Genomic DNA, 16,338 nt, shown 5'->3' on the forward strand with positions numbered 1-16,338 from the left:
CGAGTGAACCGGGACCAGGACCGGGACCAGGACCAGGACCGGGATCGGGACCAGATTTTATGGATACCCTGGAATCTTTTAATCTCACGCAGGGTATACAGGAGCCTACACACTCAAAGGGTCACACCCTAGACCTGGTCATTTATAGTGGTCTCTGCCCTGACAACTTTGAGACAAAGGATATCTGTGTGTCTGATCACAAAGCGGTTTTATTTAATGTGGTTTTACTACATCCTCTAACACTTACTGACAGCTCACCTGTCTGCTGCCGAGTTTTTAACTCTCTGTCTGCTAGCAAGTTTTCTGAGCTTTTTACTACTGCTTTTTTAACTGCTTTTAATCCTCATCTTCATTTAGAGGATCTGGTATCCATTTTTAATCACACCTGCCAGAATGTCCTGGACTCTGTTGCCCCCTTGAAAACCAAAAGGTCGAATACAACACCCCAGCCCTGGCTAAACGAGGTCACCAAAGACTTAAAAAGAGACTGCAGGAGTAAGGAACGAAAATGGAAAAAAACAGGCTTACATGTTTTTTATGAAATTTGGAAAGATGCGGTGAAGTAGAACGTCCTTCTTCTCTAATTTAATTACAGCAAACCACTCAAATCCAAGACTTTTATTCAAAATAATTGACTCAATGGTCACCCCCTCCCCCTCTCATTTCACTGATGCCTCACAAGAGCTGTGTGAGCAGTACAGGACATTAGGCAACAAATTTGTCCCCCAGACCGTGTTTTACATGTTAGTAGGGATATTCTAAGTTATTTTAGCAGTTTTAATCCTGTATTGCTTTCCTCTTTAGCAGAAACCATATCCCATATGAAATCAACCACGTGCAGCCTTGATTTTATACCAACTAAATTTCTCAAACAGGTTATTGACACAGTCGGGCCCAGTATTTTATTGATTGTTAATAGCTCGTTAGCAACAGGAAATATTCCATCCAGTCTTAAACATGCTTAGGTCCAACCACTTTTAAAGAAACCGAATCTTGATCCTCGGTTCTTAACAATTTCAGGCCTATTTCTAAACTTCCGTTTTTATCAAAAGTTTTAGAGAAAGTTGTTTCAACCCAACTTCTAGCCTTTATGTGTCTTAATGATGTGTTTGAGAAGTTTCAGTCAGGTTTTAGAGCTTTACACAGTACATAAACGGCCCTCCTCAAGGTGTCCAATGACCTCCTTTTAGCAGCTGACAGGGGGGAGAGCTCGATTTTAATCCTTTTGGACCTAAATGCAGCCTTTGACACGGTAGACCAACCGTCTTAAGAGCTGGGTTGGCATCAAGGACTCTGCACTTAGTTGGTTTTATTCTTACCTCACTGACAGAACCCACTCGGTCACCATAGGTAATGACTCATCTTCTACTTCTAACATTACCTGTGATGTTCCGCAAGGTTCTATTTTAGGTCCAATTTTATTTTCCATATACATGCTCCCCCTAGGTCAAATCATCAAACGTCATAATGTCTCTTTTCATTGCTACGCAGACGACACACAGATATACCTTCCACTGAGACCCGACGACCCAAGAAGCCTAGCTGCTATTATGGACTGTCTTAAGGATATCAACTGTTGGATGGCTCAAAACTTTCTTCAACTAAATAATTCGAAATCTGAGATCATTTTATTTAGTCCCCCAAACCCCATCACTCCTATTGTAAATGCACTTGGTCCTCTGTCTTTAAATATAAATTCCACGGCAAGGAACTTAGGAGTTCTGTTTGATTCCGACTTCACTTTCAGACCCCACATCACAAAAGTAGTCCAGTCCTGTTTCCTCCAAATCAGAACCATCTCCAAAATAAAACCTATCCTCACTCCCCCAGACCTGGAAAAAATCATACATGCATTTGTGTTTTCCAGACTGGACTACTGTAACTCCCTCCTCTCTGGCATTAACCACAAGTCACTCTCTCGCCTCCAACTGGTTCAGAACAATATTAATAATGAAACACAGTAATCACCACTGTACTAATATTAATAATGACACAAAGTAATCATCACTGTACTAATATTAATAAAGACACACAGTAATCATCACTGTACTAATATTAATAATGAAACAAAGTAATCATCACTGTACTAATATTAATAAAGACACACAGTAATCATCACTGTACTAATATTAATAAAGACACACAGTAATCATCACTGTACTAATATTAATAATGACACACAGTAATCATCACTGTACTAATATTAATAATGACACACAGTAATCATCACTGTACTAATATTAATAATGACACACAGTAATCATCACTGTACTAATATTAATAATGAAACACAGTAATCATCACTGTACTAATATTAATAATGACACAAAGTAATCATCACTGTACTAATATTAATAAAGACACACAGTAATCATCACTGTACTAATATTAATAAAGACACACAGTAATCATCACTGTACTAATATTAATAATGAAACACAGTAATCATCACTGTACTAATATTAATAAAGACACACAGTAATCATCACTGTACTAATATTAATAAAGACACACAGTAATCATCACTGTACTAATATTAATAAAGACACACAGTAATCATCACTGTACTAATATTAATAAAGACACACAGTAATCATCACTGTACTAATATTAATAATGAAACACAGTAATCATCACTGTACTAATAATAATGACACACAGTAATCATCACTGTACTAATATTAATAATATTAATAATGACACACAGTATTAATACTGTGTGTCATTATTAAATAGTATTAATAGTATTAATGTGACATTGGGATGTACCCTGGGACTGTTCTGTTTGGTTTGTCGCAGTATTATGACGTAGCCACATAAAGGACACATGCGGAAGCTGCTCAGCGCGCACGCGTCCGTTCTGCAGAGCATCGTAAGTGTTTCATTTGTTTCTTTTGTTTCATTTGTTTCATTTGTTTCATTTGTTTCATTTGTTCATGTGTTAGTGTTTCATGTGTTAGTGTTTCATGTGTTAGTGTTTCATTTGTTTCTTTTGTTTCTTTTGTTTCATTTGTTCATGTGTTTCATGTGTTAGTGTTTCATGTGTTAGTGTTTCATGTGTTTGTGTTTCATGTGTTTCATGTGTTTCATTTGTTTCATTTGTTTCATGTGTTCATGTGTTTGTGTTTCATGTGTTTGTGTTTCATGTGTTTCATGTGTTAGTGTTTCATGTGTTAGTGTTTCATGTGTTAGTGTTTCATGTGTTTCATTTGTTTCATGTGTTTCATGTGTTAGTGTTTCATGTGTTAGTGTTTCATGTGTTTCATGTGTTTCATGTGTTTCATGTGTTAGTGTTTCATGTGTTAGTGTTTCATGTGTTTCATGTGTTAGTGTTTCATGTGTTAGTGTTTCATGTGTTTCATTTGTTTCATGTGTTTCATGTGTTAGTGTTTCATGTGTTAGTGTTTCATTTGTTTCATGTGTTTCATGTGTTAGTGTTTCATGTGTTAGTGTTTCATGTGTTAGTGTTTCATTTGTTTCATGTGTTTCATGTGTTAGTGTTTCATGTGTTAGTGTTTCATGTGTTTCATGTGTTAGTGTTTCATGTGTTTCATGTGTTAGTGTTTCATGTGTTAGTGTTTCATTTGTTTCATGTGTTTCATGTGTTAGTGTTTCATGTGTTAGTGTTTCATGTGTTAGTGTTTCATTTGTTTCATTTGTTCATGTGTTAGTGTTTCATGTGTTAGTGTTTCATGTGTTTCATGTGTTAGTGTTTCATGTGTTAGTGTTTCATTTGTTTCTTTTGTTTCATGTGTTTCATGTGTTCATGTGTTAGTGTTTCATGTGTTAGTGTTTCATTTGTTTCATGTGTTTCATTTGTTTCATGTGTTCATGTGTTTGTGTTTCATGTGTTTCATGTGTTCATGTGTTAGTGTTTCATGTGTTTGTGTTTCATGTGTTTGTGTTTCATTTGTTTCATGTGTTTCATGTGTTAGTGTTTCATGTGTTTTAACGTGTTGGAGATATCGTGTCGTTAACGGAGAGCAGAGTTGTTTTCTTAACATTACATTCAAATGAATGTTTGTGTTTGTTACCGTCTGGTTCCGGTATGACAGCTAACAGGTTTGTTGTTGTTGTTCCTGGTTTACTTAAAGTCAGCTGTTTTAAATAAAAAACACAGTTCCTCGTCTCTGGATCTCCCAGTAACAGGGACCAGTCAGACCAGTCAGAAGTCAAAGAGTTAAAAGTGAAGGTTGGTTCAGTTCATCAGAAATCTGATAATGAAAACAAACTAGAAAACAACAGACTGAGCTACAAGAGAAACACATCATCTTCATCATCTTCACCATCTTCATCAGCATCATCATCATCTTCACCATCAGCATCATCTTCATCATCATCTTCATCATCATCTTCATCATCAGCATCATCATCAGCATCATCATGATGAAGATGATGATGATGACTCCCTGTTGCTCTAGGTTCCTCCACTGTTGTGTTTCTAGCTCCTCAAACCCCTCAGAGACAATTAACATCATATTTTGATGTTATACTTTGAATACTGATTTCTTTTGCTGTCTATATGAATGCCTTTACCGTGTAGACCGCATTCATCTCTATCCACCTGTACCTCTGATCAGTATGAGTAACAAGGAACCAAACCTCTAGTTTTAGATCATCAACTCAATTTATGTCTCACTGAGGGACTCGCCTGAGTCGTGACTCGCCTGAGTCGTGACTCGCCTGAGTCGTGACTCGCCTGAGTCGTGACTCACTGAGGGTCTCTCCTGAGTCGTGACTCTCCTGAGTCGTGACTCGCCTGAGTCGTGACTCTCCTGAGTCGTGTCTCACTGAGGGTCTCTCCTGAGTCGTGTCTCACTGAGGGACTCGCGACTCACTGAGGGTCTCTCCTGAGTCATGTCTCACTGAGGGACTCGCCTGAGTCGTGACTCACTGAGGGTCTCTCCTGAGTCGTGTCTCACTGAGGGACTCGCCTGAGTCGTGACTCGCCTGAGTCGTGACTCACTGAGGGTCTCTCCTGAGTCGTGACTCGCCTGAGTCGTGACTCTCGCCTGAGTCGTGACTCGCCTGAGGGACTCGCCTGAGTCGCGACTCACTGAGGGTCTCTCCTGAGTCGTGTCTCACTGAGGGGGGACTCGCCTGAGTCGTGACTCACTGAGGGTCTCTCCTGAGTCATGTCTCACTGAGGGACTCGCCTGAGTCGTGACTCACTGAGGGTCTCTCCTGAGTCATGTCTCACTGAGGGACTTGCCTGAGTCGTGACTCGCCTGAGTCGTGACTCACTGAGGGACTCGCCTGAGTCGTGACTCGCCTGAGACTCACCTGTATCACCAGTGTACGTGAGTGGTCATGTGATATGCGTTTCGAGGGGGGTCAATATAGACAAGATTATTTGTATGTTTTATTTATAAAACTGTGTTGAAGTGTGAATGTAGCATGAGACTCTTCCTGTTTCTGTCTTTCAGTTTGAACGATGGAGCTTCATTCTGCCAAGACAGAGACATTGAAGGAGGAAGGAGCGACACAGAGGGGAGGAGAGAGGGAGGGAGGAGAGAGGGAGGGAGGAGGACGACAGAAGGCACCGATGAAGAGGAAACATGAGGAAGAGGAAGAGGAAGGGCAGGTCTCCCCCACCAAGAAGCTGGTAGATTTCCACACTGATTATACATTTTCCGATCACATCCGATAGATTATTGATTGTCTGAAGTTATTGATATGTGATTTATCCAGCAGATGATTGATCACAGTGTGAAGGTAGCGACTCACTACAACAGCCTGCAGGAAGTCGGTCTGGCTGCGCGAAGTCGAAGCAAAATCTTCTTCATGAGGAACTTCAACAACTGGCTGAAGAGTGTCCTGATTGGTAACTGACCGTTCAATACTATCAATGAAAACATCAGCCTCACTGTGAGCTGATTTAGATCTGAGAACATGAAGAGAAAACCGATCAGTGATGCTGCGTTGCCCTCATCGTTCTCTGGGGTATTAGCAGGGAGTGAGGTACGTTACACGAACATGAACGTACCTTAATGTATGTTACACTAACGTACATTAAGGTAGGTTACACTAACGTCTGTGTACGTTAGTGTAACGTACACAGACGTTAGTGTACGTTACACGTACGTTATTGTACGTTACACTAATGTTAATGTGCATTAAGGTCCAGCGGGCCGAATTCTTTTCATATGGGATGTTGCAAAGGTGTGTGTGTATTTTGTAGTGTGTGTGTGTGTGTGTGTGTGTGTGTGTGTGTGTGTGTGTGTGTGTGTGTGTGATGCCTTTCTTGTGTGTGTGTTTGTGTGTGTGTGTGTGTGTGTGTGTGTGTGTGTGTGTGTGTGTGTGTGTGTGTGTGTGTGTGTGTGTGTGTGTGTGTGTGTGTGTGTGTGTGGTGAGTGCTGTGCCGGACTTTGCTTAAAGATTAGCCGTTTCAATGCTACATTGGTTTTCAGCAGCCGGTCATGAAGTAACGCATTAGGGTTGTGCAGAGAGCCGAGTATTTTAAATTTGTTGAGCCGCGAAATTATTTATTTTTGAATACAAGTGAAAATAGATGGACTCTCCTGTTTCTGTTCCTATTACATATGTTTAGGACACTAAAGTTCTAATATAAGGGTTTGACAAGAAACAATGTTAATATTAACACTTTATTCCAGAGTAGGACGTTTGAAATGCAAGTGATTGTGAATTGTAGATGTTGACAGTTGTTCTACATCTGTTGAACTTTTGCACACGTTACAGATCACCTCGGTTGGATCCGCACTGACTGTCAAATGTGGATGTAGAGTAGACCAACAAAAAAAGAAAGTTTCCCTCTACACTGCCAACAACACAGGCCAAGTTACTTACCTGTAACCTCCTCCTAGTCAAAACGGCTCCGCTGCGTCTTCTAAGTTGAAATAGTGGCACAATAACTTTGCTAAAACAGTTAATAATATGTAATATACTGTATTACTCTGTGTGACACGCAGGCCGACTGAGCAAAGTGTTAATGTGAACGTATTAACTAAACAAACTGCTTCAGATATTGCAGGTTCAGCAAGAAATTAACGGTATTAATTAGTATTAACTCAATTCAAAACAAAATGGTGCTGTAGCAACGTACTACGTGTTGCTTGTGTTTTAGTTTGGCCGTGCAACTCCATTTCAGTCGGTGATGTCTAAACGCTCTTGTCCTCCTGGCAACTAGGTGGAGCACAAATACCCACCATGACCACAGTTCTAAGGAACATATACAAGTTATGAGGAACATATACAAGTTATGAGGAACATATACAGCGGGTAAAATAAGTATTGAACACGTCAACATTTTTCTCAGCAAAAAACCTGTAGAGCCATAAATGTAATAAAATGGAATGACACAGGGAGTAAGTAATAAGGAACAAATGTCAGTTATGAGGAACAAATGTCAGGAGTGGATGAGATTCGACCGGAGATGCTAAAGGCTCTGGACATTGTTGAACCTCAGATTCATGAGGAGCAATGTGGATTCCGCCCTGGACGTGGAACAGCGGACCAGCTCTTTACCCTTGCAGGTCTGTTGGAGGGTGCATGGGAGTTTGCTCATCCAGTCTACATGTGTTTTGTGGACTTGGAGAAGGCCTTCGACCGTGTCCCTCGGGGAGTCCTGTGGGGGGTACTGCGGGCATATGGGGTACCTGGTTCGTTACTACGAGCCATTCGGTCCTTGTATGACCAAAGTGAGAGCTGTGTCCGGATACTCGGCACAAAGTCGAGCTTGTTCCCAGTGCGTGTTGGCCTCCGCCAGGGCTGCCCATTGTCACCAATCCTGTTTGTGATTTTCATGGACAGGATTTCAAGGCGCAGCCGGGGGGAGGAGAGTTTCCGGTTTGGGGACCTCAGAATCACATCCCTGCTTTTTGCAGATGATGTGGTTCTGTTGGCTTCTTCAGAACGTGACCTTCAGCACGCACTGGGGTGGTTTACAGCCGAGTGTGAAGCGGTCGGGATGAGAGTCAGTACCTCCAAGTCTGAGGCCATGGTTCGCTTCCGGCGAACGTTCCAACCCTCACCTATGGTCATGAGCTTTGGGTAGTGACTGAAAGAATGAGATTGCGAATACAAGCGGCCGAAATGAGCTTCCTTCGTAGGGTGGCTGGGCTCAGCCTTAGAGATAGGGTGAGGAGCTCAGACATCCGGAGGGAGCTCGGAGTAGCGCCGCTGTTCCTTCGCGTCGAAAGGGGCCAGCTGAGGTGGTTCGGGCATCTGATCTGGACGCCTCCCTTTAGAGGTTTTCCAGGCACGTCCAACTGGTAAGAGGCCCCGGGGTAGACCCAGAACACGCTGGAGAGATTATGTATCTCGTCTGGCCTGGGAACGCCTCGGGGTTCCCCAGGAGGAGCTGGAAAGTGTTGCTGGGGAGGTCTGGAGGACCCTCCTTAGCTTGCTGCCCCTGCGACCCGGCCCCGGATAAGCGGAAGGAAATGGATGGATGGATGTCAGTTATGAGGAACCCCAAAAATAAAAGAAATATCTGTATTTGTAGTAACTTTACTGTTAAAGTAGGTGGTCAAAGAAAGTTATTTACCTGGAAAAGAAAAACACCTGTGTTTTTTTTAATCCGATTGTCTGTTTCTTTGACTGACAGGTGAGATCCTGGACCAGGTGCGGGGAACAGGGCCTCAGCAGGTTTCTGTGTTGGACCTCGGCTGTGGGAAAGGAGGAGACCTGCTGAAGTGGAGGAGAGGAGGAATCAATCACCTGGTCTGTGCAGGTACTTGTATTATTTATTTGTTGTTATAATCACATTTCTTCAGGTTCTTCTACCTCTTGTTGTAAACCCTCCTGACTGGGGCCATCCCGACGGGTGCCATCCCGACTGGGGACTGGGGCTATCCTGGCGGGTGCTATCCTGGCGGGGGCTTTCCTGATGGGGGTGCTGTCCTGGCGGGCGCTGTCCTGGCGGGGCTATCCCGGCGGGTGCTATTCCGACTGGGGCCATCCCGAATGGGGCTATCCTGAATGGGGCTTTCCTGGCGGGGGCTATCCTGGCGGGTGCTGTCTTTGCGGGTGCTATCCTGGCTGGTGCTATCCTGGCTGGTGCTATCCTGGCTGGTGCTATCCTGGCTGGTGCTATCCTGGCGGGGGCTATCCTGACGGGTGCTTTCCTGACGGGTGCTTTCCTGGGGGCTATCCTGACGGGGGCTATCCTGACGGGGGCTATCCTGACGGGGGCTTTCCTGACGGGTGCTTTCCTGACGGGTGCTTTCCTGACGGGGCTATCCTGACGGGTGCTATCCTGCGGGGGCTATCCTGACGGGTGCTTTCCTGACGGGTGCTTTCCTGACGGGTGCTATCCTGACGGGTGCTATCCTGACGGGGGCTATCCTGGCGGGGGCTATCCCGATGGGGCTATTCTGACGGGGGCTATCCCGATGGGGCTATCCCGATGGGGCTATCCTGACCTGACAGAGACTCACATAGCACCATCTTACAAGAGACCCTTCTAAAGAGGAAATGTCTTATGTGAATAAATTACCCATAACGTATGTGTTTTTATTTTTCAGATATAGCTGGAGTGTCGGTGGAGCAGTGTCAGAGTCGGTACGAAGACATGAGGAAGAAAAGTCACGTTAACGAAAAAATCTTCAGTGCTCAATTTATCAACGCAGACTGTTCCAAGGCAAGGCCCTTTATTTAGATAGAACTTCAGCCCTTTATCTAGTTAGAACAACAAAACCCTAGAGAGCTTCAGCCTTTTATCTAGTTAGAACAACAAAACCCTAGAGAGCTTCAGCCTTTTATCTAGTTAGAACAACAAAACCCTAGAGAGCTTCAGCCTTTTATCTAGTTAGAACAACAAAACCCTAGAGAGCTTCAGCAATTTATCTAGTTAGAACAACAACACCTAGAGAGCTTCAGCCCTTTATCTAGTTAGAACAACAAAACCCTAGAGAGCTTCAGCACTTTATCTAGTTAGAACAACAACACCTAGAGAGCTTCAGCCCTTTATCTAGTGAGAACAACAAAACCCTAGAGAGCTTCAGCCCTTTATCTAGTTAGAACAACAGTACTTAGAGAACTTCAGCCCTTTATCTAGTTAGAACAACACCTAGAACAGTTCAGTCCTTTAACGAGTTAGAACAGCAACACCTAGAGAGCTTCAGCCCTTTATCTAGTTAGAACAATACCTAGAGAGCTTCAGCCCTTTATCTACCGTATTTTCCGCACTATAGGGCGCACTGGATTATAAGGCGCACTGTCAATGAATGGTCTATTTTCGATCTTTTTTCATATATAAGGCGCACCGGACTATAAGACGCATTAAGCGAAACAAAACAGTCAGTCAGTCAAACTTCCTCCACTTCCGTACCATTGATTCATTAATGTTGGATTCTCTCGCAGCTGCTCTATTCCCATGTTCTACTGCGTGACTGACAGCCTTGAGTGTTCAGTCCGCGTCGTAAGTGTGTCTCTTGACAGGAGCCATGTTGGTCCTTATACACACACACTGTAATATTATGGTGAAGCACAGTATGTATTACTCCTGACGCTCCTGACTACGGTGGCCGTGATGCTGCTGCGGTGCTGCTTTGTAGTTTACTAAGTCGTACTAAAACATGTTGACAGAGCGCCGTGTACCACACAACACCGCCTCCAGGTCAGTAAGCACAACCAGAATTAATCCCTATATAAGGCGCTCCGGATTATAAGGCGCACTGTCGTTTTTTGAGAAAATTAAAGGCTTTTAAGTGCGCCTTATAGTGCGGAAAATACGGTAGTTAGAACCATACCTAGAACAGTTCAGCCCTTTATCTAGTTAGAACAACAACCCCTATGGAACTTCAGCCCTAACATCACATCTCCTTTGACCTGTCTTTACAGGATGTTTTGTCAGAGAAGCTGGATGACCCAGAGCTGATGTTTGACATCTGCAGCTGTCAGTTTGTTTATCATTACTCATTCGAGAGCGAACAGAAGGCCGACATGATGTTGAGAAATGCCTGTGAGCGTCTGAAACCTGGAGGTTTCTTCATTGGTACGACTCCTGACGCCTTCGAACTTGTGTAAGAATAAAGATTTATCTCCAACACTACTTCCAGGAAGTTCAGAGACTAATGTTGTTTTTAGATGCTGAAATAATCACATGATGGATTGAATAATTCCTAAACCTGTGTAGATATTGTTAATGTTATTCTGATTGTTGATGTAGAAATACACAAACATAAGTTTAGATTAACAATGTATCTCCTTTTCTTTTCTGCTCCTCCTCGGCAGTAAACGTTTGGAGGCATCGGACTCTCTGTCGTTTGGTAACGAGGTTTTTAAGGTTTCCTTTCAGTCCAAAGGTTCCTATCCTCTGTTTGGGTGTCAGTATCACTTCAGCCTCGAGGACGTTGTCGATGTTCCAGAGTCCCTCGTCTACTTTCCTCTTTTTGAACAGTAAGATTTTATTCCTAATATTAACACTTCACTAAGAGATGGTAATGTTAAAAAAATTGTTTTGTAATGAAACATTAAATAAATCAGTGCTGTTTTAAAGACTGTTTTGATGCTCATGTTGCAGAAGTCTTCCAAAGATGTTCATATTTTCAGAGAGCAAATATGTTTGACTAATAAGAATAATGGACATCCGATGACTAAATTATGAACCGTTTTACTGTAAAATCTATTCAAGTCAATTTTATTTATAAAGGACAATATAAGAAATTACAAATTTGCCTAAGAGGGCTTTACAATCTGTAGAATATACAACATTCTCTGTCCTTTGACCCTCACATTGGAAAAAGGAAAAACTCAACTGAAAAAAGCTTTAACAGGGAAACAATGTAAGAAATCAACAGAGGATGGATCCCTCTGCAGGACGGAGAAAAGCTCTATAGAATACAAACTATATTACAATTACAACATATCAATCTGCATTACACATGATACATATAATGTGAAGACATGTGAGGAAGACGCATCCAGGAGGTATGAAGCGGCTTCCATGCGTCTCCAAACAGATGGAGCTTGAGTCAAGTAACCTCCTCTTTACCATGTGACCTATAAAGAGGACGGAGTACACAATCACACAAGAAACCATACTGAATCACATCATACAGAGTATATTAATCATCATTTTTTAATTAAACTGTCACTACTGTACAATACCTTATTCGTTCTGAAGGTTATCCTGCACTCTACTTGTGTCTCTGTGTTTATGTCAGCATGGCGAAGCGTTACAACATGCGCTTGGTGTTGAAGCAGAGATTTTCTGAGTTCTTTGAAGAGAAAGTGAAGAAGGAGCACCATCGCAGCCTCATGATGAAGATGATGGCTCTACAGGTAAAACTGTTGGAAAAGCAGCTCTGGAAATGAAATTGTTAATTATCAACCAATAGTCAGTCGTAAACATCGTCTCTGTAGGTAGAACATTATTTTATCAATCAATGATCAGTCGTAAACATTATCTCTGTAGGTAGAACATTATATTATCAATCAATGATCCGTCGTAAACATCATCTATGTAGGTAGAACATTATACAATAAATCAATAATCAGTCGTAAACATCATCTATGTAGGTAGAACATATTATCAATCAATGATCAGTCGTAAACATCGTCTCTGTAGGTTCAACAGTATATTATCGATCAATAATTATTTGTAAGAGACATCAGACACTAAATCAAGGAGTCTGTTCGTCCGTTCTTTGTTTATTTAGAGAACTCTTCATCTGATATTGTGAACTTTTGATCTGCCACTAGCTCAATATATATTAAAGCTGTAAGCAGCGTTGAACGAGCCTGGCACTCTGCATGTCGGTTACCGGCAGGACGCTGGCTGAAGAGGCCGTGGGGACAATGCGCACACGAGTTAGATGTGTTGGTGTCGCTGGAATTTTCTTTGTGCAAATATACAAAAACTTCCTTTATTCCCTATGTTGCGCTATGTAACACACACAGCTTCTTGTTTAATGGTGAATCAGGTCAAATGGCCAGCAGACCAGGGCCATGCCATTCCACCAAACAAGCTTTTGATAACCTATAATCAGAAGGTCTTTAGATTGTATTGTCCAAATTTGAATTTGATCTCTTGAATTTCTTAGGAGGAATTCATTAAATTAAAGTGCCTAGAAATGGTCCAAAATGAGGGGTAATTGAACACAAAAATCAAAATGTCCGACATGACTTGATTTTAGAGCATTGTCCAAAGATAATCTTTTTTAAGTATACATGTGATGCATTTGCATACCAAATGTCATACATGTACGTATAACCTAGTGCTGGGGCTGCTTTTTGGAAAATTTGTAGGGGGTGCTATCGGGGCAATTTTGAAAGGCGAAGCCCGAATCCCATATGAAACCTTTTTTTTCCATCAGCAATGACACTTGTGCAAAGTTCTATGAGTTTTTGACAACCCCAAGACATAGAAAAATCTGGCAACAGCGCTCAAAGAAAACACAATATTTAGCATAATGCATCATCAATGTCTTAAGGCTGTCCAAAGCCAATTCATTTGCAGCATAATAATCGTAAGAAAAAAACATTACAGTTTCAATAGGGCCTTCGCTGGACTGACGTGGTCGGTGCTCCGGCCCTAATAAATGTGAATAAAATGAAATCCCACCGCGCTCTGTGTAGTAGAGTGGGCGGAGCTTCAGGGCTCTTCAGTGTCTCATTGACTGCAGTACTCGCTTGCTACATGAATGCTGAATCCCTTTACAAGTGAACATTCCTTAACTTACCTGGAGTCAACGATCAGATAGCCGTTCGGAACAGCAGCACTCTGCAACTCAAATCTAAGTTATAACTTTATTGTAAAAATACCCGCTAACCCATTAAAACCCTGCTCTACTTTATAATTTATAATCTACTTTGTCTAAGTCCAGTGTATTAAGTTCGTGGTTCGTTTTGTAGTGTCACAGTTAACCCGGGTTTACTCGGTAGATTATTCTACTGTGTACTGAACATGCAGTTGATATGCATTTAATGTGTGAATCTGCATGTTGTTTCTGTTTAGTGAAAATGTTCTTTTATTTTCAGCCGTTTCCTTGTGAGGACGGAGGTCGACAGGCTACAGACAGCAGAGGAGAGTATGGCCATGCTGAAGAGCACTGCGGCAGAGCTGGAGTCAAACTACCACTGGTGGGACTTTTGAATGCACACAATTCAAGTTTGGTTCCTGTTGGTTCAGTGTAGCCTGTCCAGGTTTGAGTCATGTTTGTTCTAAGAGTTTTCTTTCTTTGTGTACAGGGCACTCTCAGCAGATCTGAGTGGGAAGCAGCCAGTAAGTTTCTTTATTGTCACTGATACAGTCTAATCTCTACGTCACCGGTACACTTTAATCTCTACGTCACTGGTACTCTACGTCACTGATGCAGTTTAATTTCTACGTCACTGATACAGTTTAATCTCTACGTCACTGGTACAGTCTAATCTCTACGTCACTGGCACAGTTTAATCTCTACGTCACTGGCACAGTTTAATCTCTACGTCACTGGCACAGTTTAATCTCTACGTCACTGGTACAGTTTAATCTCTACGTCACTGGTACAGTCTAATCTCTACGTCACTGGCACAGTTTAATCTCTACGTCACCGATGCAGTTTAATCTCTACGTCACCGATGCACTTTAATCTCTACGTCATCGGTGCAGTTTAATCTCTACGTCACTGATACAGTTTAATCTCTACGTCACTGATACAGTCTAATCTCTACGTCACTGATACAGTCTAATCTCTACGTCACTGATACAGTCTAATCTCTACGTCACTGATACAGTTTAATCTCTACGTCACTGATACAGTCTAATCTCTACGTCACTGGTACAGTCTAATCTACGTCACTGGCACAGTTTAATCTCTACGTCATCGGTGCAGTTTAATCTCTACGTCACTGGTACAGTCTAATCTCTACGTCACTGATGCAGTCTAATCTACGTCACTGGCACAGTTTAATCTCTACGTCATCGGTGCAGTTTAATCACGTCACTGGTACAGTTTAATCTCTGCGTCACTGATGCAGTCTAATCTACGTCACTGGCACAGTTTAATCTCTACGTCATCGGTGCAGTTTAATCTCTACGTCACTGGTACAGTCTAATCTCTGCGTCACTGATGCAGTTTAATTTCTATGTCACTGATGCAGTTTAATCTCTACGTCACTGATACAGTCTAATCTCTACGTCACTGGTACAGTCTAATCTCTACGTCACTGCACAGTTTAATCTCTACGTCATCGGTACAGTTTAATCTCTGTCACTGATACTGTACGTCACTGATACTGTACGTCACTGATGCAGTTTAATTTCTACGTCACTGATACAGTCTAATCTCTACGTCACCGGTACAGTTTAACTGATACAGTTTAAAGCAGCAGAATTATTTCAACAGTTTGATGAATAACAGGGCAACTTCAAACATGTACACATACTGATGCCAGAGCTTCATTCTGATATCTGCTATCATTCTGATAAAGATGTGTCATTTTGAGTAAATCCTTTGCGTGTCCTCTCTCTTGTTTCCAGGTATCTATCTGGTGTTCATCTTTCAGAAGATGTCTTGATGCTCCAAACAAACATTTCGTCATTGTTTTCTGATCTCACCTGCTGCTCACCTTTTGTGCAGTGTAACTTTTTTACTTTTAATTTCATTTTTTGATAAACTATGAACTTTGTTTGTTTTATTATCTAAATAAATTTAAAGTGAATGTAAAGTTTAGTTATTTGGATTTTCAATGGTGTGGGTACTATGTCTCTACGACAAGTCTGAGTATTATATCTTGCCATTAAGGCAATGTCGACAGGATTAGGGTTAAATGGAATTATCATAGGGTTAGGATAGGAGATGATAACCACAATCTCACCATACGTTTTTTGAATAACTTTTTTTCTGAACTTGGAAGTGTGCTCCGTCTGTACTAATTCGGGTACGCCCGTTCGATCAGTTATGGGTTAGGGTGAAATCGTATTCCCATAGATCTAAGCTAAAAAAAGCTAAACTAATATATTAATTAGTTTTTTTCAAGGAAAGGGGCGTGGCTTGCAGTTTTTAATGAATAATTTGCCAAATGAAGGTTGTAGAAAGTCAGAACAAAGTCTGTATGGGTATTATCAGGTCCTCTGCAGCCAACAGTCCCAGCCTAGAATTTACAGGGAAGAAGTGGGAGTAACAAGCGTCCAGGAAGTGTGTTTGATTGATTAGTCTGGATTAGAATGGTGTGAGGAAAGCAGAGACGGAGAGCGTGTCCATGAAGGTAGAAAGGGTCAGGTCAAAGCCAAATAGGCATTAATATGTAAGACTAGCTTGTCTCTAGGACCTTGGGAAGGGGTAGAACTTGGCCAAACATTTTTTTTTTTTTCTTGAATAACAAATCCTACAGTCTTGGAAGTAGTCTCTACACCCACTAATGAGGCCATTGCGGATCGATTGGTACCCT

General features: G+C 41.9%; 1 protein-coding gene across 2 annotated transcripts; it reads left to right on the forward strand.

Moving 5' to 3' along the window:
• The first annotated feature begins 2,781 nt into the window (after positions 1–2,781).
• Positions 2,782–15,523, forward strand: LOC129117036 (mRNA cap guanine-N7 methyltransferase-like). 2 transcript variants are annotated; one of them, XM_054627620.1, is made up of 11 exons: positions 2,782–2,872; positions 5,427–5,605; positions 5,692–5,824; positions 8,567–8,692; positions 9,486–9,601; positions 10,804–10,985; positions 11,197–11,361; positions 12,129–12,246; positions 13,945–14,046; positions 14,155–14,188; positions 15,428–15,523. In XM_054627620.1, exons 2-11 carry the CDS (start codon positions 5,435–5,437, stop codon positions 15,463–15,465), a joined length of 1,185 nt encoding a protein of 394 aa, XP_054483595.1. In that variant the 5' UTR covers positions 2,782–2,872; positions 5,427–5,434; the 3' UTR covers positions 15,466–15,523. The 2 variants fall into 2 exon arrangements, with proteins under 2 accessions (XP_054483595.1, XP_054483596.1); XM_054627621.1 differs by having other exon boundaries at positions 5,695–5,824.
• The last annotated feature ends 815 nt before the right edge of the window (positions 15,524–16,338 follow it).

The sequence above is a fragment of the Anoplopoma fimbria genome, unplaced genomic scaffold (assembly GCF_027596085.1).
Source record: "Anoplopoma fimbria isolate UVic2021 breed Golden Eagle Sablefish unplaced genomic scaffold, Afim_UVic_2022 Un_contig_9972_pilon_pilon, whole genome shotgun sequence".
Taxonomy (NCBI): domain Eukaryota; kingdom Metazoa; phylum Chordata; class Actinopteri; order Perciformes; family Anoplopomatidae; genus Anoplopoma; species Anoplopoma fimbria.